The 20,834-nt window shown below is 31.0% G+C and overlaps 3 protein-coding genes across 3 annotated transcripts; 1 reads left to right on the forward strand and 2 right to left on the reverse strand.

Moving 5' to 3' along the window:
- Positions 1–944: 944 nt before the first annotated feature.
- LOC120275622 lies at positions 945–9,683 on the reverse strand. Its single transcript, XM_039282248.1, has 5 exons — positions 9,420–9,683; positions 8,335–8,789; positions 7,527–7,600; positions 2,499–2,863; positions 945–1,451 (listed from the first exon to the last, which is right to left on the reverse strand). The coding sequence occupies exons 1-5, from the start codon at positions 9,633–9,635 to the stop codon at positions 945–947; spliced, it is 1,617 nt and encodes a 538-aa protein (XP_039138182.1). The 5' UTR covers positions 9,636–9,683.
- A 2,970-nt stretch (positions 9,684–12,653) lies between these two features.
- LOC120275648 (uncharacterized protein YpgQ) lies at positions 12,654–16,619 on the forward strand. Its single transcript, XM_039282284.1, has 7 exons — positions 12,654–12,868; positions 14,352–14,382; positions 14,476–14,494; positions 14,724–14,824; positions 15,357–15,455; positions 16,033–16,208; positions 16,384–16,619. Exons 1-7 carry the CDS (start codon positions 12,704–12,706, stop codon positions 16,468–16,470), a joined length of 678 nt encoding a protein of 225 aa, XP_039138218.1. The 5' UTR covers positions 12,654–12,703; the 3' UTR covers positions 16,471–16,619.
- A 198-nt stretch (positions 16,620–16,817) lies between these two features.
- LOC120275647 (cytochrome P450 86B1-like) lies at positions 16,818–19,528 on the reverse strand. The gene is made up of 2 exons (XM_039282283.1): positions 18,147–19,528; positions 16,818–17,406 (listed from the first exon to the last, which is right to left on the reverse strand). The coding sequence occupies exons 1-2, from the start codon at positions 19,359–19,361 to the stop codon at positions 17,035–17,037; spliced, it is 1,587 nt and encodes a 528-aa protein (XP_039138217.1). The 5' UTR covers positions 19,362–19,528; the 3' UTR covers positions 16,818–17,034.
- Positions 19,529–20,834: the final 1,306 nt, after the last annotated feature.

The raw sequence follows: 20,834 nt of genomic DNA on the forward strand, positions 1-20,834 counted from the left end.
TCTTATATTGCGGATATTCTCATATAACGTTTTGGGGATATTCTTAAAAAAACACCATCTCAAGAAACACAACCTCAATATATTTATGTTAGTTTTGCTTGAGTCTTTAATTTGTTTTTTAGTTGTCACCCCTGCGAAATTAAAGAAATTGCTTTTCACGTCCTCATTTTTCAAAAATATCCTATATTCCTGGCATTCAATATTTATTTATTTTTGGGACTGGAGTTATTTTTGTATGTTTTAGGGTTAATGTTTTTGTTTTTGTTTTAACTTCTTTGTTTTAATGTAGCATCTGTTTTATTATGAAATTATTATGCATTTCATATTTTTATAATTGGTTCTGTTTGTTTTTTAATAAAAATTTTAAAGATATTCTCATATTTTAATTATTTAGAAATAAATAAAAGATCATATGTAGGTCTCCAATAAAATTATAATTTATATATCCCTTTCCAAACTTTCTAGCTGGTTTTTGTGGAAAAACAAATTATGAAAAGGATGTTTTTGTCTTTTTATTTGGCTTTCAATAATTTTTAATGTAGTCACATTATTTGTTTGGGAGAGAAATGGATCAATGCTCTGTTTTCCTTTGTAATGATTAATGAGTTGTCCTTTTGCATTTGCTTTTGAACTGTTCAAGAGGTATTTTAGTAAATTTACCTGACAACAAATTTGTAAAAGAAAATGATAATTAAAAAATTGTGGCTTTGATCCTTCCATGACATCATGCATGACAAAACATTGCCCCCCATTCTTTTTTATTTTTGTTTATATATATATATTCTCTTTCTCACTTCATGAGACTAAGATTCTATACATTGTATCTATATCTTCACAAGATTTTTAACATAAGAAGATGTCAAAAATGTTCAAAAATAAAAAAAAATAAAAAATAAAAAAAATGATGGAAGCATAACAGTAATTAAACTATATATATATATATATTATGTTCCATGAAATTTCATTGACTTCCTATCTTGTCTGTCAAGCAAACCTTCCAATACAACCTTTTTCTTATATTTCGACGAGTCAAAATCGATTCCTTCTCGCTTAATCTTCTCAACATCGACGTCATCCGATCGAAGTAGAGGAATTGAATAAAAACAAAAGCACAAAAAAGCAATAGCGATCGCTTTTCCTAAGAACACGATGAGAGTCAATGTTGAGATAGGGATAAAAAATCGAACGCTCTCAATGAGCCTCCCGTTTGGTTTGATTTGAGTTTTTTTTTGTTTGTCAGAACAAGTGATATGAACCGGATCATGTTCCGGTGAATTAGGGCACTTGGTTGAGACTCGATCAGAAGGAGTCAATGTCGATGTTCCCAGGTCCATTTCCATATGAGTGTTTTGATTGGCCTTCTTCTTTGATTTAGTGCTGACATGGATTTTGTCTGATTTTGTTGATTTATTTAATTTATTTGATTTTTTTCTGTTCCTGTCACCCTTAATCTGCATAAGATACACATGAAACAATATCAGTGTGCATTTCAACAAGCAAAACAGACCAACATAGTGAGGGGGTATTCTCACCGGAATGGTGACAACACCCCAAATGGAAACTTCCATGCCGGCTAAGACAAACTCATTATTCCATTAAAATTTATTTTTAATATCACGTGATTGAACAATTAACAATAATTTTTTCATTAAATACCAAGTAATAATATCAATTAATCGCTTTAATTTATATAATTAGTTAACCCGGTCAAAAAGGCTGCTAATATCCTTGTACTTCTAGAGGGTGGAATCGTGCGGACATGATTGATCTTTTGACTTTGAGATTCGTGCTACTAATCAAGACACGGTAACGTGCATCTCGTGGCACCAATCGTAGTCGTGGTCCAACATGGACAAAACCCTCATTCCACGCGGAACGTGAGGAAAAAAAATATTACTATGGGTCCCACGTACTTCCATGCACGTCACACATGCACATTCACAAACATCCACCATCCAAATTGCCTCGAGATCATAACTCTTTACACCTCTCTATATATATATCTCTAAAGAAATAAAGAAAAGTCTTAAAAAATGTTAGATTGTTTAATTAGATACAAGTTATAACTCTAAAAATGCACAAAAAATCTCATGCTAAATATAAGCAATGTTCTTAAAATCGAACTTAAGAGTGCGATCGGTCTCACATTTGTGTTATTGTCTAGTCAGTCCACTCGGATGACTCATTCCAATTGGATTAGATGATTTTTTTTTTTTTTGAATGTGAAGTGTGTGAAAATGAAATAGAACCTAATAGAGGAAAAGAACTACTTAATAAAAAATATTATAGAAACCAATTTGTAATAAGCAAAATTCCATTCGTGCCATATTCTACTAGGTTTTATAGTTTGCATAGCTTTAGTATGAACTGATTGATTTCTAATTAACAATTGACATAGAACCAAAGTGAATTATTGGCCGGTTCCTAATTTTTCCGGTCCAAAGCAGCCAGTCTAGTAGGGGTTTAATAACATTGAGTATAAGTGTTCACAAGCATACCTTCAAGAAGTTGGAGATGAAGTTGAACTTAAGGTTGGAAGATGGGAGAATGTTTATATTGTCTTTGATATCAAGATCTTGAGGTTGAGAAACAGGATCCAAGTCTTGTTTTTCAAGAAGAAGAACAGGAACTGTCTTCTTGCTCTTGCTAAACCTTGTGAAGAAGCTTGTCTTGTTGTATTCTTTTCGAGATATCGGTTTATCGGTGTCATAGGAGTCCGGTGAGAGTTCCGGAGAGATGGAGAAGCAAGAAGGTAGACATGAGAATTTTTTTGCATGTTTTCTCTTGGATGTCATGATAAGAATAAGAAGAAGATGAAGAAGAAGAAGATGGAAAGAAGGGTTTGTTGTTTTGGAAAGAGAAGCTTAAGGTTAAGGCTTGTTATATATGTACACACTAACTAACTACTTTGAGAAGGCCCTAATTGATATCATAATATTTGCTTAGAAGACTTTTGATTGATAATATATGTATATAATTAAAAGTAATATTTTAGAATATAAGTTTGTGTGTGTGGAGAAGTGTGGTTAGGTAGAATGCAAGAATTAGATTTAACTAGATTTGGATGTATTAGAAAAATAATTGTTTGATTATACTTTTCAGAAGTGTTTCTATAAATTGTTTTATAGTGATTTTAATAAAAACTCTAAGTTTTACGTTTTTTTTAAAATTTTAAATATTTTTGGGTGTTTTCATATCCTTATTTTAAACATATATTTGTGTGTGTGTGTGTGTGTATATATTTGCTTGAGATCCACAACTAAACTTTGGTATTTTGTAATATATTTAATACTATAAATTGCACAAAATACTAGAATTCCCTTTTGGGTGAAAACAAATTAGTACAAATAGTGCAATGTTAATGGTGATTTATAAGTTAATCAACTTCCTTGAAATATGGAAATGGAGTTCATAGGATTCTTAATATATTGATTAATTTTATGAGTATTTTATTACCTTCAAATAAATAATGTATGTAAAATATATAATTAACTTGTTAATCTACAATTGTATCTTTCTTCTCTTGATATAATAAGTGTTTTCAGACCCGGACCGGACCGGGTTGACCCAGACCCGGCCTTAAAACCGGTCCGGTTCAATATATAAAACCGGATTTTGATAAAACCGGGGTTGAACCGGCAACCCGGGCGATCGAACCGGTGACCCGGTGACCCGACCGGGTCATCAACGTGGGTTTGCATCATTTTTTTTTAATTTTTATTTTATTTTTATAATATATTAATGTTTGGGGGTTATAATGTAAAATTATAAAACTAAGGAAGGGCGAGACCAAGGGAATATTTTTATTTTAATTTTTTAATGAATTTTTTTAGTTGTGTATTTCTTTGTGAATATTTTTATGCTTCTCAATTAATTTTATATTAGTTTATTATTATGTTATTGGGTGTATTTTACATTTTTAATGTGGTGTACTTCAATATTTATTTATATAAAATAGACACTTAAATTTTTAAAAATCATGTTTTTTATTATTTATTTATTTTTTATTCTTCAATATTTAATTTTTTTAATTATATATAACTAAAAATTATATTATTTTTAATAAAAATTATTGACCCCGGTTCAACCCCGGTTCAACCCGGTTGAACCCCTCGACCCCTGACCCCTACCCTTCTCCGGGTCAATGGCCGGTCCGGGTCTGAAAACCTTGGATATAATTTCCCAAAATGTGTATATTTATATAAAGGAATTAAGTGAAAATTTAATTGATTAAGTGCTAATAAGTTTTTATCACTCTTTCTCATGTTTTTAGAACAAATTCATAATAAAAAAAAGATTCAAAATATTTATTATGAATTTTTTAGCTTCTAAAAAAACAAATACATGCCATAATAAGCTTTGATATATTAAAGCAAGGTTATTATGTAAATATCTTCGGTGGTTTTTATTATAAATGTAATAATACGAGTTTGATATATATTATAATATAACTATGAACGTGTTAACGTATTGTGAAATTTTATTTTATTCTATTACAATGATGCTTCGAATATGATATGTATATATATAATTAAGATCGAAAAAATATTTAGGCTTGTCTTTGAACATTTATGTCACATACAAATTAATATTTAGCTCCATGTATAACATGGGAGGTTCTTAACTCTTATTTATTATTAGTAAAAACTATAGGTTAGATAACAATGTTTTTTTGTACTCCATTTTTTAATAGGAGGAATGAATTAGTTAATTCAAGTGGCACAAAACTAAGTCAAGTTAAAATATACAACTATTAAGTTAGGACATTGACTTACACTATCACTTTACAATTATAAAAATTTTTTAAAAAAAATTGAATTCAAATACCAATTCTTGCTTTCCAAGCAAATGCACACAAGGTTTACTTGATCCCATATTTGATAAAAAAAAAATTAAATACTAGTACGCTAACTTGAAGGATAAGTTCATAGTTTCATTTCTAGTTTATTACCAAGTTAGAAGTCTAATTTCCTACATGTGTTTTTTTGACTTTTCAATATATTTTGTGAGTATGACTTTCATATATTTACTAATAAGTCTATAAATTTTAAATTAAATAAAAATCAAAGGAAAATCAAAGGAAAATCCACTTGAGCCGATTTCCAAGTAAGTAATCAAACCCTCATATAAAACTTTTACGTCTCTATTTATTTTCATAATATATATATATACACACTTCTATATTCATATACTTAATATTAAATAAAAATGCCAGCAAACATTAAGGAACAAAAAAAAGACAGGCAAAGACTTTTGAGTAAATGCCAAAAAACTTCATATCAAAATCGATATCAATACAATTAGATTATTAGAGATTGATTTTTCGATCTATAGTTTACCCATAATTATTAAAAAAATATAAATATATATTGATGCAATTTAATTATGTGAATGGAATTTGCAAAGTCTTATGAGTATTTGATTCTTGTTTTATTTATTTTCATGCAAACATTAATTAGTTTCATCTTTTGTGGACCATTGACTTCAAAAAGAATAAGAAAGCATGCAAGTGAGAAACAAGAAATTTCATCCCAAAAAGTAGAATTCATTTATGATATCTTTTCTTACACTATTTATATAAGTGCAAGCAAAGCTTCTTGCTTTCATTATTTTTGGTATTTACTTGGAGAATATGGTATCTCCTTTTTTTTCTCTTTTAATTGTTTATTGCCTTGTTTTTCCCTTTTTCTCATTCTTTTTCACTTCTTTTTTCTATCTATTAGATTCTAGCTTCTCCTGATAAAAAGGAAAGAAAATGATAGGATTTCTCATGCTTTTGTTATAACTGGCATCTATGACAGGCTATTAGGTCAATGTTAGAATGCAACCCTGATAATTGTGTCATATTGTATGGGTTGTGAGTTCTTTCAATCACATGGATAGTTCAATACACTCACCAACACTTTCTGTAGTAGTGTTGCTATCTTTTTGTAATTTCTCGTGTTTAATAAAATAGCTCCGTTTCGTTTTTTTTTTTATATATATATATATATATATATATATATATATATATATATATACTCACCAACACTTAACTCGGAATATGGATATATATCATCATCCAATATACATTAATATGCAAACTCTTCTTGTTTGAATTAGAGTTTGAGACTGAACTTTTACTTAGGAGGATAGATGAGGGTGAATCAAGGGGATAAGATATGAATATATTATACCCCATTCGTTATGAGATTCCATTGATAGTGCTATATCAAATGCAAAAGAATAAGAATATTAAAATAAGGAAAAACAAAAACACATGGAATTTATGTGGTTTGGTTGATGTGATCATGAAAGTCCACTTGTAGGGAATAGAGATATCTTATTCTTGTTAATGGAACTTAAAACAATCCCTATAAAGGCCAAGATCTTCTTGTTGAAATTGCTTGGGAAATATAAAGAAAAATAACGGAAGCATATTTGCACTTGAATTCATTGACCCGGACAATTGGATGGATCTTCTAATTGATCACGTGAGAATCCTAACTCAGAGAAAACCCTGAATCTCAATCATTAATATGCTCTTTCAGGGACCACACTTTTATTTATAAAAAAAAATTAATGAGGCTAATTGCATGTCTGCCCATCATAAACTTGATGATTTTACCCAAGAAATTCTACACATTATTATTTAAATCCACATATCTAATACAAATAATTAAGGCATATCCAAAATTTATTTAGATCACTACAATTGAATGTTTTAAATTAAAGATAGTAACTCTTAAAGTAATCTGCGTGCATCTACACAATTTAATGCATATATTTATTAGATATCTACACAATATGTAGCCCACAATCCAATATTTTCCACTTGAGGAAAACTAATACAAGATATAGGAAACACTAAAATTGAATACATAATAACCACTCAGAAAACTAATATTAGTTGACCCAACATCAATAAAATCTAGCTCGGTCCGTACTTGTTAGATACTCTGTCATTCAGTGAATTCGAGCCCTCTACTCCTAGAATTTCAGATCATGTCTCAATTCTGATCCGATCACCACAAGCAAATTGAAGACAACTCAACATATAGAAAATTAATTCTAGTACTTATTGAAAGTTCCAATTACTATATCTAACATGAGTTAAATATATGAATTTTCTATTATGCATTGGGTGCTTTAACCATTCAACCAGATATATAGATGCTTATTAGTTATCATCGTACATCATGAATAACAAAATTCTAGTTGAAACAAAATCTTTGGGAAGAATTAATGAAACAACATCATTTCAAATTCCGGAATAAGATCAATAACATAAGATAGGGATCATCAAAACATCAAACCATCCAATGTAAAGACGGTTTTCAATGCTGGTTATCTAGGTGCAGAAGCGACCCCGCCCATAGGCTTGTACTTTTGCATCTCTCTAAAATTGCAGTCATGGTAAGATCTTGGTTTATTCAATTTTCAAGGACTCCCAAGCACACATATTAAATTAACTCTTTCTATTTAGATATAGATAAGAGAAGGCTTGTTATTTAACAGTATAACATGCCACATATGTTAATATCAACCAAGTCCAAGTAGGGTTGTTGATCGCCCAATGTCCTCTCTTGTTGTCCTATCTCCTCGAGGGTCACCAGCTGAGCTGTGGGAAAGACAAGATTGCTTGAAGGTCAGGTCCACAAGACGGGATCTCAGTTTGGCATAATGGAAGAGGGGGATCCACTTTCAATTTCAAAAGGAAGGGATTTGTGGCTTTCAAAGAGGGCTTCTTTTTGTCCCATATATGTCCTTTTCTTCTGGTGCGGTAGTCGCATTTCGAACCAAAAGAGATTAAGAGAGATCAAGAATTCTAATAAGTTAGATTCTTTTAGAACTTTTCTAAATAGATATTATATAGCTATTATATATATATAACATATAGAAAATATGCACTATTTTATTTATACTAGTTCACCAAATGATTATTCATCTTTATAGTAAAATTTGGAAATAAATGTAAAAACTGTTTTACTTTAAAAAAAAAATACTATTTTAAATTAAATAATATATAAAAAAAATGCTTAACTCAAAAAAATATTAACCAAGTAATTCAAATTTCATTTTTGTTAAATTCTTTAATTTTGGATTTAAACAAAATCACACACAGAATTTTTAACCTAGTTTATAGTAGATAATTTGTATGAAAATAAACCAATCTAACAAATTTTGTAATCCAAATTTTAAGAACAAATTATCGCATTATATTCAAAATTACATTGGCCGCACCCTCCTTCATAGATTCTTACGGCCAATAAAACTTATAAAATATTAAAAAAATTGCAATGAATAATATTGAAGACTATGGTCAAAACTTACAAAAATGTAAAAACAAATTACAATGAATAAGATTGAAGAGAAGTTGTAGGCTTGCTTCTTCTTAACAAGCCTTCCAATATAACTCTCTTCTTATACTCCTTTGTATTCATAATATCAACTTTATTATAACAATATTTCTCCTCCTCTTCATTATATTTCATGGCTTTCCCTCCTCTTAAATATGCTAAGACATAGAACCAAAGAGACAAGATTGCAATTGCCCATGCACGTCCAAATATCATGATCAACATGAGTGTCACCATGATCACTGTTAGACCAAGCCATGAATCCAATTTACAGCTCTTGCAATTCTTAGACCGAAATGTTTCTGGCTTGAGTTCGGGTTCAGGTTCGGGTTCAAGTGAGCTTGGATTTAAGGTTATGTTCTTATTTTGGATCATTCCCTCAAAATGGTTCTTAGTGTCCGTTCTGGAGCTGACTTGTTTTTGTTTTGTACTAATTTCGATAATTTTTGCCTACATAAAATAAAAACAAACACAAAGATTTTTAATTAAAATTTATATTTATGGAAGGTTGGACTTGATCGTTCCATTTAGAAGAATGTAAAGCAAGCAAGATGTATGGAAAAAAATGTACAGATGAAGGGAAAATCAATTAATTTTGTAATTAAGAGTAGATGATGCATTAATGGACTTATTTGAGAAAGATATATAGAAGATTTTTTTCATACTAAAAACTAATGTAATTTTTTCAATTTTTTTTAATTGTGTTAAATGAGATTTCAAATGATGTTTTTCCTAAGTTATTCGAGTAAATTAAATTTTTTTTCCCGCATGTTTAACAACAAAATTCCATGTCTATAAACAATCTGATTTCATTAATCTACAATTAATGCTGAACAAATTAAGAATGTATCTCTAAATTTCCTCCCCTTCAATCTAGATTTAACATTTAAGTATGAAAAACATAAAATCACTTATTTTTTAATCTTTTTTTTTTTAATACAATCTCATTCTAAATTTATAACATCAAAGGAAAGATATCAAAACTCACTTTAAGTAATTTCCTGAATAAGAACTTCTTCAAAAAATCTATAAAAACAATATGTATCATATATAATTTCAACACACAAATCATAAACTCACCTTTCGAAAATTCCCGAAAAAATTCTTTGATGTTGGCATCATCATCTCTGCTTCTTCTACGGTATCATTCATCGGCACGGTTTTATTTTTCTTTTGAACTCCTAAAATCCTATTAACAAAACCAGGAAAAATAAATTTCCCTTTTTTCTTCTTGCTCTTCTCCTTTTTGTTCTCCTTCTTCAAACAAGAGTTGGAGGTGTTTTCTTTGATAGCCATGATTGGCAAAGCCTTGAGAATTCCTCTATAAGTGTCTCATACAATGCTTTTGCTTAGAAAACTATGAAAACTGACTTGAGTTTTGAATAAGTCATTGGATGTTTTTATTTAGAAGGACTTGAGGGTTTAGTCAATGGCAGGTTAAGAAAGTATGATCCCAAGAAACTTAACACTACTATCCACCAATTCTATTCTTTTTTCTTGTCATTCTCATGCATGTCCCTCTTAAAACCTTTTATTTACATTTATATCCTTAGGGCTATGTCTATATATATATCAAATTCCTTTATCTAGCTTGTTCATATTTTCACAAAAATTATTATTATTATTTATTTGAATAAAATGCCGGATTTATGCTTTTATGTCCTTCTTAGTTCTTATATATAGTGTAAATGTCCTCAAATTACAAAAAAAAAAAAGAAGAGAGAGAACTGTGGAAAGACAACATCTAACTACCTAAACTAACAGTTGTAGATTTTTAATTTACAGATGTCCCATACTAGAGAAATATATAAAATAAATTCAATTATCCTTTGTGTGGTCAAAGGTGTTGAGTCTCGTCTAGCAGTAAGATATTTGACTTTTATGTAAAAAGTCAAAAAATAGAACTCCCTCTTAATAGATAAGTTATTTGTTTATATTAAAAAAAATATATATTCATTTTCTTCAATCAAATAACTTATCTATATTTTTTAAAATAACAATATATAATATTGCTAACTATTATAGAGTCTACCAATATCAACACTATTTCAAATAAAATTGAACTATGAAGGGCATTTTAGAAATATCACATAGTTTATATAGATATTATACATATACATATATATATATATATATATATATATATATATATATATATATATATATATATATAAGTCCATGCCTATTATATTAAAATTTTATGCTTTTTTTCAACAAATGGAAGCCATGGAGCTATAAATAGATTTTTTAAAAATAAAAGGTTGATAAACAAGGATCCCTGATATGTGACTTTTCTTGGTTGTATAAGGGTATAATTGTAATTTTAAGATTCAAAATTTTAAGGGTATATATGCAGAAAAAAAATATCTTTTGCTTATTTCAATTGGTCTATGCAAATATCTTTTGATTATTTCAATTGGTCTAAGCTTTTGTTAGAAAGTGAGTGGACACAAGCAGATAAATTTGGACGGCACCATAATAAGATTGCAATACGTTAACATACTTTTTTTTAATTAACAAAATTATGATATTAAATAAATTATAATTTATGTTGATAAAATATTAAGTTGGATTTGAATATAATTTTGGATTTATTTATAATTCCTTTTTTAAGATGCTCCTCATTTTATATTTATATTTTATTTTATATCATTTGATATTTTTAATAATTATTTTTTTATCAATAGGTACGACGGGTGTGAAATTAATATCTCATACTGTTATTTTGCGTTAGTTTTAGAGTTTGAATTCATGCTTATTTATGCTTTTTTTAGCACAATCAATTTTATTGGTATTTAGTTTAAAGTTGTATGGATATAAAATATTTTGATGTAAAAACTGACCAAACCGAAGATTGAAATCAGGTGCATTGGTGCATCAATTAATTTTGCCATTTTTTTTTGTCATAAGTAAAATCCTTAAAACTGTAAACAAAAAATAAAATAAAAGAAATAAAAAAATATTATTTAATTTTGTTTCACATGATATCACAACAAACCGAATAAATTAAATTAAATTAAATATTTTTAATAAACAAAATTTTATTAGCACTTTGCTTATAATCAATTTTTCTATTTTGCAGGAGTCAAAGTAAAAACCTGAAAATATAAAACAGAAAATACAATTGACCCACGAATGCCAAATTTTTAAACCTATCCCCGACCCAACCTTGAACCCGAACATGGGGAATTTTTTTCCCAATCCCTGTCCTAACGGGGATTTTTGAGCTTCGGGGATTCCCTAACCCCGTTTGATAAAATAAAATTTTATTATTATTTAAAATAAAATTTATAAAATAGTTATTAAAAATACTATAAAAATTTTTAATAATTGAGAAATTCATTTACAAAATACGAGTAGTTGACATGTTGAAGGGCTAACACAAAATACCAACATACACATTTAGATATTTATAACATAAAATATAACATATATACATATACAAATGTATATATACATTACTTAAATTAAATATTTAATATTTCGGGCCCGGAATATGGCGGAAAGATATTCTCCGGCCAGCCTAACCACCGAAAAAATTCCTCAACCTAGCCCTGATGGAATTGTGAATCGGGTTTCCCGTTGGAACCGAGGCCTATTGACATTTCTATTAAAAGGGATTAGACAATCAAAAGGTTTTGAGTTAAGATTATTTTTATGAACTCAAGAGAAATGATCCCACAATCCAATTTCTTAATAGGTACGACGGAACCAAGATGTGTCTTATCCCCATATGTTGAATTGCATTAATTTAGTAAAATTTTTAAAACAAAGTGTAGCAATCTTTTAAAAGAATTACCAATTTATATATGTATTATATAATAAATAAAAAAAAAATTTATAAACCCATGACAAAAAATAAGTCATTTCTTTCCATGATAGTTATCACGGAACATGAACTAAATAGGCCTTGTTTGAATTGGCTTATCAAAAAAAGTGTTTTTTGTTAGTTTAGGAGAAATGCTTAAAAAAAAAGTGCTTCCCCAGAGTAAGTTAAGCATTTTTTGTATTTTCTGTTTGGATTAGCTTTTATGTAAAAACAAAAGCTGTAAAAATAAGTTAAAAAACAGTTTTTTTCAGAAACTGGTCATAGCTAGCTTAAAAAAAAAAAAAAAACTGTTTTTCAATTTTTTTTACTGCTTCTGCTTTTGTAGAAAAGCTAATATAAACAATATTTTTGGAACGCAGAAGTGCTTAACTTATAACAAAACACTTCTGGGTTTTCCAAAAACCAATCCAAACAACCACTTCTATGTTTATGTTTGAAGTATTTTTTCGCTAATTTTTAAAGAAATAAAAAGGTTTTGCGCACTCTCTCATCTATATTGCGATTGTGACCTTCCAAGAAAAAAAAAAGTGAGAGAATGGAGGAGAGTGGTCGGCGGCGAATGAAGGCGGAGGAGCTCGTGGAGACGACAATGGCGGGGAGGGACGCATCCCACGACGCCGCACACGCCTTCAGAGTCCGTGATCTCGCCCTCTCCCTCGCCTTCCAAGAAGGCCTTCATGATCCTCACTCCCTCGAAGTCGTAAGTTACTTTTCTTTAGTGTTTTCACTTTTAAATTCCTTTCTGTTTGTCCATCCTAGAAAATTTTAGGTTTTTGGAAGATGTTTTTACAAATTAATTTCTCTTTTTTGTTCTTATGTTTATGATTTTTTGACTGGAATTATTCATGTTTTTGTGCTGTTGTTTTGGAATTTTTGTCTTCGAATTGGATGTTTAGTTTACATGCATCTTTGCTTTTTAGTGTCAAGTTCTTAATTTTTCCACCAAAAGATCACTTATAAAAGAATTCAAATTGAAAAGAGGTAGCCTAATTTGTCAACAAGTTTAGAGTTTTGAAGATTGTCCTTCAAATCATCTTATTGTTCATAGGCTCAGTTAATTTGCAAAATGTTTTCTTTTTGTTAAGAATTATTCGTGTGTTTGTGTTGTTATTGTGCAAGTGTTGTCGATGAATTGGATGTTTACTTTGCATGCATCCTTGCGCTAGTGTCAAGTTCTAAACTTTCCATCTAAAGAGCACTTACTTTTAAATGGAGTCAATCCCTCAAGACATAACTTTATTTGTCACAAAGCTTAAAGTTCTGAAGATTTTCCTTCCATTCATCTCATTGTACTTATGCTCAGTTAATTTGCAAAAGGTTTTCTCTTGGCTAGGAATTATTCATGTTTTTTGTGTTGTTGTTGTGCAGTTGTTGTCTATAAATTAAATGCTTACTTTACATGCATCTTGATTTGCTAAGAGTGAAGAACCTTGCTTTAGCATCAAGTTCTAAAATTTTCTATCGAAAAAGCACTTATAAAAGAATTAAATACCAAAAACACAACCTTATTTGTTGAAAAGATTTAGAATTTTGAAGATTTTTCTGAAAATGAATCACTTCCATTGTACTTATGCTGAATTAATTTGCAAAAGGGCTCTTTTTTAGTTGAGTTTTTTTCTGTTGTTGTGATGTTCTTCCCAGTGAATTAGATGCTTACTTTACATGCATCTTGGTTGCATAACAGTTAAGACTTAAGAGCCTTGCTTTAGTGATAAGTTTAAGAAGATACCTACAAAAAACCACTTATAGGAGAATTCAATGTCAAAAAACATTAAATTATTTGCAGCAAAACTAAAAAAATAAAAATAATAAATTAATAAATAAATTCTTCAGATATATAATTATGCATCTAATTTCTCTTTTTTTTAATATCTTTTCTTTCCATCTCTTCTCTTTTCCTTCCCCATGCTTCTTCTCTGCTTCTTGTTGCTTGTATTAAGGGTAGCCTACTGATCAAGAACAATTTTCATTCTTGTAATTATGTTCACATAACAAAATAAAGACTTAGGTTGGAACATTATCTGTCTCATTTTGTTGTTTTCATAATTCTTAATTTGGTTTTTGCGTCTTTATCTCTCCCCTCATTATTCTTAGGAATAAGCTTGCATTCAATGAATTATGTTGGCTGAGCTTTTCACATCTTTTTTGGAGTATTTAATCTCTCTCATTTCTCCTTATGATAGGTCGAACTTGCTGCTCTTCTCCATGATGTTGGTAACTATCTATCAACATCTGGCTAATTTACAGGATGCTCCTTTTGGTTTCCAAGTAGCATTCTTATTTAATATTGACACTTTTGATCTGCAGGAGACTACAAGTACACCAAGTGAGTATTCTTATTCAATATGTTGTTGGTTTTTATTATTTTTTTCATTCTTCACACATGATTACTTGAAAAAGGTAGTGCTGCTGAATTATGCATAACTCGTGCTGACAGCTTGATTTCTTGCAATTCTGTTGTCATGATTTTTGCTTTATCTTAAAATTTGGAGGCAATGGTGTGGATGCTTGTAAATTATGTTTCTCTCTTTGTTACCTCATTATTTTGGTTCTAGGAATTTAACTGAGGATACTAAAATTGTGGAGAAGTTTCTTGAGGAGGAGGGTCTAGAGGAAAGCAAAAAGGAGAAGGTTCTGGGCATTATTAAAGGAATGGGTTAGTCTTTTTCAATCGTGATTCTGAAAAAGTCTTCATTCTTCATTTTAATTTTTTATGAGATTAGTATTGATGCTGTGAAATCTACTCCAATCTGTTATAAATTTCTACTTCTATATCTTGCCCTAATGTTTCAAAATTTGGTCATATTAAATGCATATGCAGATATAGTGACCTAATGAAAGAAATTGAGTGGGCGGTTGGAATATTTAAGGCAATTAAATCCCTTAAAAGACTTAAGTCTTTGTGACACAATCTTGTCTTGTTTTGTTAGAAATGCTTTATTGAAATCACTAATTAAAAAGACTAAGCTTTGTAACTGATTATTTGTGTGGCTTTTGATGTAAGTAAATTTTAGTTCAATGAGAATATCGAGTGGATTGCTTTTTCTTTTGTGTTGATTTTGATTCCTATAGACTATTATTTCATTCTCATTTGTTTGTAATGGGTTCAAAGGATACACCTATAGTTCATAGATCAATGTCAATTTTATTCATGGAATAAGCTGCTATCTATGAGGCCTTCTCTTCAGGTTTCAAAAATGAAGTTTCGCAAATATCATGTGTTGATACATCTTTGGAATTTGGGGTTGTGCAAGATGCTGACCGTCTTGATGCAATTGGGGCTATAGGTAAATATGTTTGAATTTCTCAAGTCTTGCAACATTTATTCTATGAAGTTACTATTTTTGATTTTTTATGTTAAATTCTTTATAGTACTCTTAGTTATTAAGGATTTGATGAAACTTTGTATAATCACAATTTGATTGAGATTGAATCCAATTGGATAAATACCAAGGCAGGACAAGATGAGTGATAGCCTTTGAGTATTCCTCGTAGACATTAAAATGTCATGAGAGAACTAAATAAGCTACACCTACAAATGACCAACTCCTTTTTTTCCTTTTTTTTTTTTTTTGAAGTTTGTGAAGGCACCATTTGTCCTTCTTTACTAATCCACATCATCACCAATATATTTAGTACAGTGACAGCATTGAATATTTTGAATGCGTAAGGACCAAAGTAAACAATAAATTAAAGTACATGAACCATTAGTGCATTTAAGCCTGCATGTTCATCTGGACAACCTTTATTTATTGTCTTGAAATGAATTATTCATATATATTGTTTATCCTGGCTGTGTCTTTGAAAATGTATTGATGATTGGGAATATAAACCCAGACTCTTTTCTTATATTGAATATTTCAGGAATTGCCCGATGCTTCGTTTACGGTGGAAGCAAGAACCATACATTGCATGATCCTCAGGTTTTACCACGACAGGACTTATCGAAGGCAAAGTACATGAGCAAAGATGAAAAGCAGACTTCGATTAACCATTTTTACGAGAAGCTTTTCAAACTCAAGGATCTAATGAAGACAAAGGTAAATAATTGCAATGCATTCAATTAAAAATTTTCCAATAATTCACTCATTGAAAAAGCTGACCATAATCTATACCTACATTTTCAAACCCGATGAATATGATATCATTTACATGTTGTATAGTTGTATTCTTCGTAACTGACAGGTTTATCATCGGTTTGACAAAAAATTTCAGGCTGGTAAGGAAAGGGCTGAGAAAAGGCACAAGTTCATGGAGGGTTTTCTTGAAGAATTCCTCGAAGAGTGGAGTGGCAGAGCTTGAACTGTAATTCCTTCCCCCTTATACTGTATTTTTTGGGTATTTTCTTCATCTTGAATATGTGCTGAACAAGATGCATCATTTTTCTTGTTAAACCTTGTGATTTCTACTTCACATATGTATCTATAAAATCTATAGTCATTATGGATCAATTGTGTGAAATTCTTTAAATTAATGTTAATTGTTATTTTGTCGAATCTATTTTTTCTTGAATTTCTTTTGCTTGCATATCCATGTAAGCCATATTTGCTTATATGGCTTTATAATTTTCCATTATGTGAAAATTCTCAGTACTTAGATCGTTATTCTCAGTACTGAACTAGTGCATGTGACAGATGTTAGACAAAGAATTAAGAACTTCATATATTTATCACGAAACAATGAAGTAACTTCATAGATCATACAAATCAATATAACCACACAAAGCCCCTTTCTTTCTATCTTATATGTTTATACGTATCAATCTTATTGTTAAAAAGAAGAGGGGAAAAAAAATCAAAAAAGGAAAACCCAAAATCCATATCTATATATGTGATGATCTTAGGATTTGGATGCATGCCCATCATCCTAATCATTTCTCCGATGAAGAGTCACCTTCAAGCCATACTTCATGTACATTGTCATTGCGAGCTTTGGGGCCACGGGGTGGTTGTTGACGACCTTGACATGGTAATGGTGGAGGATGGAGGCAGCAACAAACTTCATCTGATAGTAAGCGAAGTCTTTGCCGAGGCAGAGTCTTGGGCCACCGTTGAAGGCAGAGAACTTGTAAGCGGATTCGCTCCAATACCGGCCATCTCTCAGCCACCTCTCTGGTTTGAACTCCCTGCAGTCTTTTCCCCAGATGCTCTCCATCCTTCCCATGGAATAGATTGCATATATCACTCTTGATCCCTTCTTCATCACTGTGCCATCTGGGAGTACTTCATCCTCAGCAGCCTGGTGATAAGAACACAGACAGGCAACAAGGTTAGGTTTTAGGGTATAGCTAGGGTATAGGGTTTAGGTTTAGAGGAGGAAGCAAAGGGTGCAAACATAAACATTGAAGAAAACTTTGATGAGGAAGTATGGGTAGTTAGCTATGTCTTTGGTGAAGAATGATGAGCAAGAACAGGGAAAAGTGAAGATTGAAGCAAATTTTAGTGGAAACTTAGAAGGAAAGAAAAGTTTTGTTTACAGAGAGGAACGAAAGCATGCAAATGTAAACACTTAACTACAGCTTTGTGAAGAATTACAAGAAGAAAGCTTGGTTAGTGTTAAAGAGTTGAGGAAGCTCAGCATGCAGCTAAGAAGATGACAGAGAATAAGAACAGCGATGAAGGAGAAAGAAGAAAGAAAAGTCACAGGATGGAGAACGACAACAACAAAGCTCCAAAACAAAGAAGAAAGAAGAAATAGAAGAAGAAGGTGATGATAACATAAGAATAAGAAGGATTGGTGCAAAGAAGAAGAAGCAGAAGAAGAAGTGCATGAAACTTTATGATCCACAGGCACAGAAGAAGAAGAAGAAGAAGGAAATGAAGGCGGTGATGATAGCAAAAATAAGAATAAGTAGGATTGGTGCATAGAAGAAGAAGAAGAAGAAGAAGAAGAAGAAGGCGGTGCTGATAACAAAAATAAGAATAAGTAAGATTGGTGCAAAGAAGAAGCAGCGCATGAAAAGCTCAAGATTTATATACCTCTTTATGATCCACAGGCACAGAAGGATAAAGCCTCAAAGCCTCAGACAAAGCAGCCTGAAGATACTCCATCTTCTTCACCTCTTCAGGCCTAAACACCAACTCATCATCATCAGCTCCGCCATGCATCCTTCTCTCCTTCACTATCCCCCTCAGCTCCTCAACAACCTTCTCCTCCACCTCTGGATTCTTGTTCAACAACCAGAAGAACCATGCCAGCGCCACCGATGATGTATCTCTTCCGGCAAGTATAAAATTCACACAGATATCCCTCAAGAACTCTTCAGAGAATGCTTCTCCATTTTCATCTTTGAGACTCATGAACACAGTCAAGAGATCAGACCTTTTCTTCACCGATTCAAGTGTAAGTTCCTTCTTCCTTGTTTTTATCACTTGGTAAGCAAACTCGTCAACTCTTTTCAAGCATCTCCTCAGTGTCCTCTCACTCCCTATGTCCAGGTACCTCATGGCCTTCCACACACTGGTCGGAGTGATAAACCGAAGAATGGTGGCCTCGGTGGCATATTCAAAGGCCCGGGCGAAAGGAATTTCCGGCAAGCCAGGCTGAAGACAACCTGGATCAATACCAAAAGCAATCATGCATACATTATCAAAAGTGAGCCTCAAAAGAACATCTTGAAGGTCTATAGGCGATGATTCATTGTAAGAATCTAAGATTGGGAGAAGCCTTGAATGAACAAGCTCAACCAAAGACTCCGCAGTCATTGCTCGAAAACTGGTTGAATGGAATTCAAGGCTTGCTGCCTTCCTCTGTTGCCGCCACACCTCATCATCGGCACTAAAGATGCCATTTCCGAGCAAATCATGCATGATTTCTTGAAAGTAAGGACCTTTAGGGAAACTGCTGAATTTAGTCTTGAGCAAATGCTCCAAGTTCCGGGGATCAGCAGTGATGAGGCAGTTGAGGCTAGTGAACCAAGGGCCACGGAAGAAGAACGTGCCATTCTGCGAGTCAAGCACTCTGGTGACCCATTCATATATGTCCTGCCGGAGGCCAAGACACAAGGAAGGCAGCATGCTCAGCACTGGCCAAACAGCGAGGCCTTGTCGCTTAACTTGCCGCAAAGAATGTATCGTCACGAAGATTACCACCGCGAGAAGAAGCTCAACTGTTTGAATCTCCGGCAATGGCCATCGAAAGCCTTCTGTTATGGCTTCAAACCGGAAAAAGGAGGTTTGGTTGCATGAACTCATGGTTGTGCTATTGTTCTAAAGGATGTTTGAAGACAAAGTTGCATGGAAATGGTGGTTGTGGTTTATAGAAGTTAATGAGTTTATAAAGATTGTTAGCTTGGCGTGCAATGCTTTTTAAGTGAAACAGTTTTGATTTGGTGAGCTGAAATGGCCAAAGTTCATGTATGATTTGGAAACTTGTCATGCATTTTATGTTTTGGAAAGGATCATGCATTTGTTTGTTAAACAAATGGGAGAATGTTTCTCTTTTCTTAGGGTTTTGACTGGGTTGAAAGGTGTTAGAGGAAGATAGGAGGGGGTGGTGGTTGTTGTTGTGTGTTTTGTGGGAAGATGGTTTGGAGGATGAGAATTAGGTGTGGTTTAAGGGAGGGTGGCCAAACACAACTGAATTAATCTACCAAGCTAATGAAGATGGTGAAATTACATTTGAGTGTTTTTCTAGGGTTTCTTGTGTTCCTAATTTTTCTTTATATATATATATATATATATATATATACCTTATAAAGTGCATTATTTCAATTAGGTATTTTTTTTTAGGGTTTCTTGTATTCCTTTTTTATAGATTATTTGAAAAAAAAATTTAAATATTTTTTTAGAATTATATACTATTTTTAAATATATGATATATAATATATAGGATAATATTCATTATCATTTGTTAGTTATAAAATAAATAATTTGAAAGAAAAAAAAAAAGCAAATTGTTAATCAATTTTTGTTCATATTAGATATAGTATTAATAATTAAAAATATCTAATTGTATTTTTTTTTTTGCATAATAAATATTTATAGAACCTTTCAAAAGCAAGAGATGTCAACAGTTCTCATCATAGAGAGTTATTTAATCACGGAAGTTTTCATTGTGTCTATATACAATATTATCTTAAAACCCTCAAACTTATAAAAACCCTGATGCACATTAAGGGAATTTGCTTTTTTATTATTTAATCCTCATTATTTATTATTCTCAACAAACAAGTTGCATATTTAAGAAAAGAACGTAAGGATTTTTTTTTTTTTTTTTTTTTTTTTTTCAAAAATCTATTGTACATGATTAATGATATATGAGTATATATACATAAATTGATACTACACATGAAAATATAATTTTTTTTTTTAAAGAAAACTATAACCTTAACTATGCAATTTTTAAGAGTATAAATTTGAACACATTCTTGCAACTAGGGCTTCTTTGAGGGTTTTGTCACCTTGAGAATGACACATAACCATATTGAAGATTAGGGTAGAAAATTAGGGTTTTGTGAAATTAATTTTTCAAGTACTATGATTAGAAGGTCAATTTATGATATTTCTTATTCAATTTAGTTTGTTAGCCGGCTTCATAAACTTTTTTGAAAGAAAATTATGGTTGTGTTTTCACTGAAAAAAAAGTACTATCAATTAGTTTCACTCAACAAGTTGTCATTTTTGCAATTTTTCCACGTTTTTTATTTTATTTAAATAATATTTTAT

The sequence above is a fragment of the Dioscorea cayenensis genome, chromosome 14 (genome assembly GCF_009730915.1).
Source record: "Dioscorea cayenensis subsp. rotundata cultivar TDr96_F1 chromosome 14, TDr96_F1_v2_PseudoChromosome.rev07_lg8_w22 25.fasta, whole genome shotgun sequence".
In the NCBI taxonomy this organism is placed as follows: domain Eukaryota; kingdom Viridiplantae; phylum Streptophyta; class Magnoliopsida; order Dioscoreales; family Dioscoreaceae; genus Dioscorea; species Dioscorea cayenensis.

Coding starts and splice junctions, on each gene's coding strand:
- LOC120275648 (XM_039282284.1), top strand. CDS start 12,704: ATGGAGGAGAGTGGTCGGCGGCGAATGAAGGCGGAGGAGCTCGTGGAG. Junction 15,456..16,032: donor TGATGCAATTGGGGCTATAG/GTAAATATGTTT, acceptor TGAATATTTCAG/GAATTGCCCGATGCTTCGTT. Junction 16,209..16,383: donor AGGATCTAATGAAGACAAAG/GTAAATAATTGC, acceptor AAAAAATTTCAG/GCTGGTAAGGAAAGGGCTGA.
- LOC120275622 (XM_039282248.1), bottom strand. CDS start 9,635: ATGGCTATCAAAGAAAACACCTCCAACTCTTGTTTGAAGAAGGAGAAC. Junction 2,864..7,526: donor AACAACCCTACTTGGACTTG/GTTGATATTAAC, acceptor CTTAACCTTAAG/CTTCTCTTTCCAAAACAACA. Junction 1,452..2,498: donor TCATCTCCAACTTCTTGAAG/GTATGCTTGTGA, acceptor TATCTTATGCAG/ATTAAGGGTGACAGGAACAG.
- LOC120275647 (XM_039282283.1), bottom strand. CDS start 19,361: ATGAGTTCATGCAACCAAACCTCCTTTTTCCGGTTTGAAGCCATAACA. Junction 17,407..18,146: donor TGCCTGTGGATCATAAAGAG/GTATATAAATCT, acceptor TCTTATCACCAG/GCTGCTGAGGATGAAGTACT.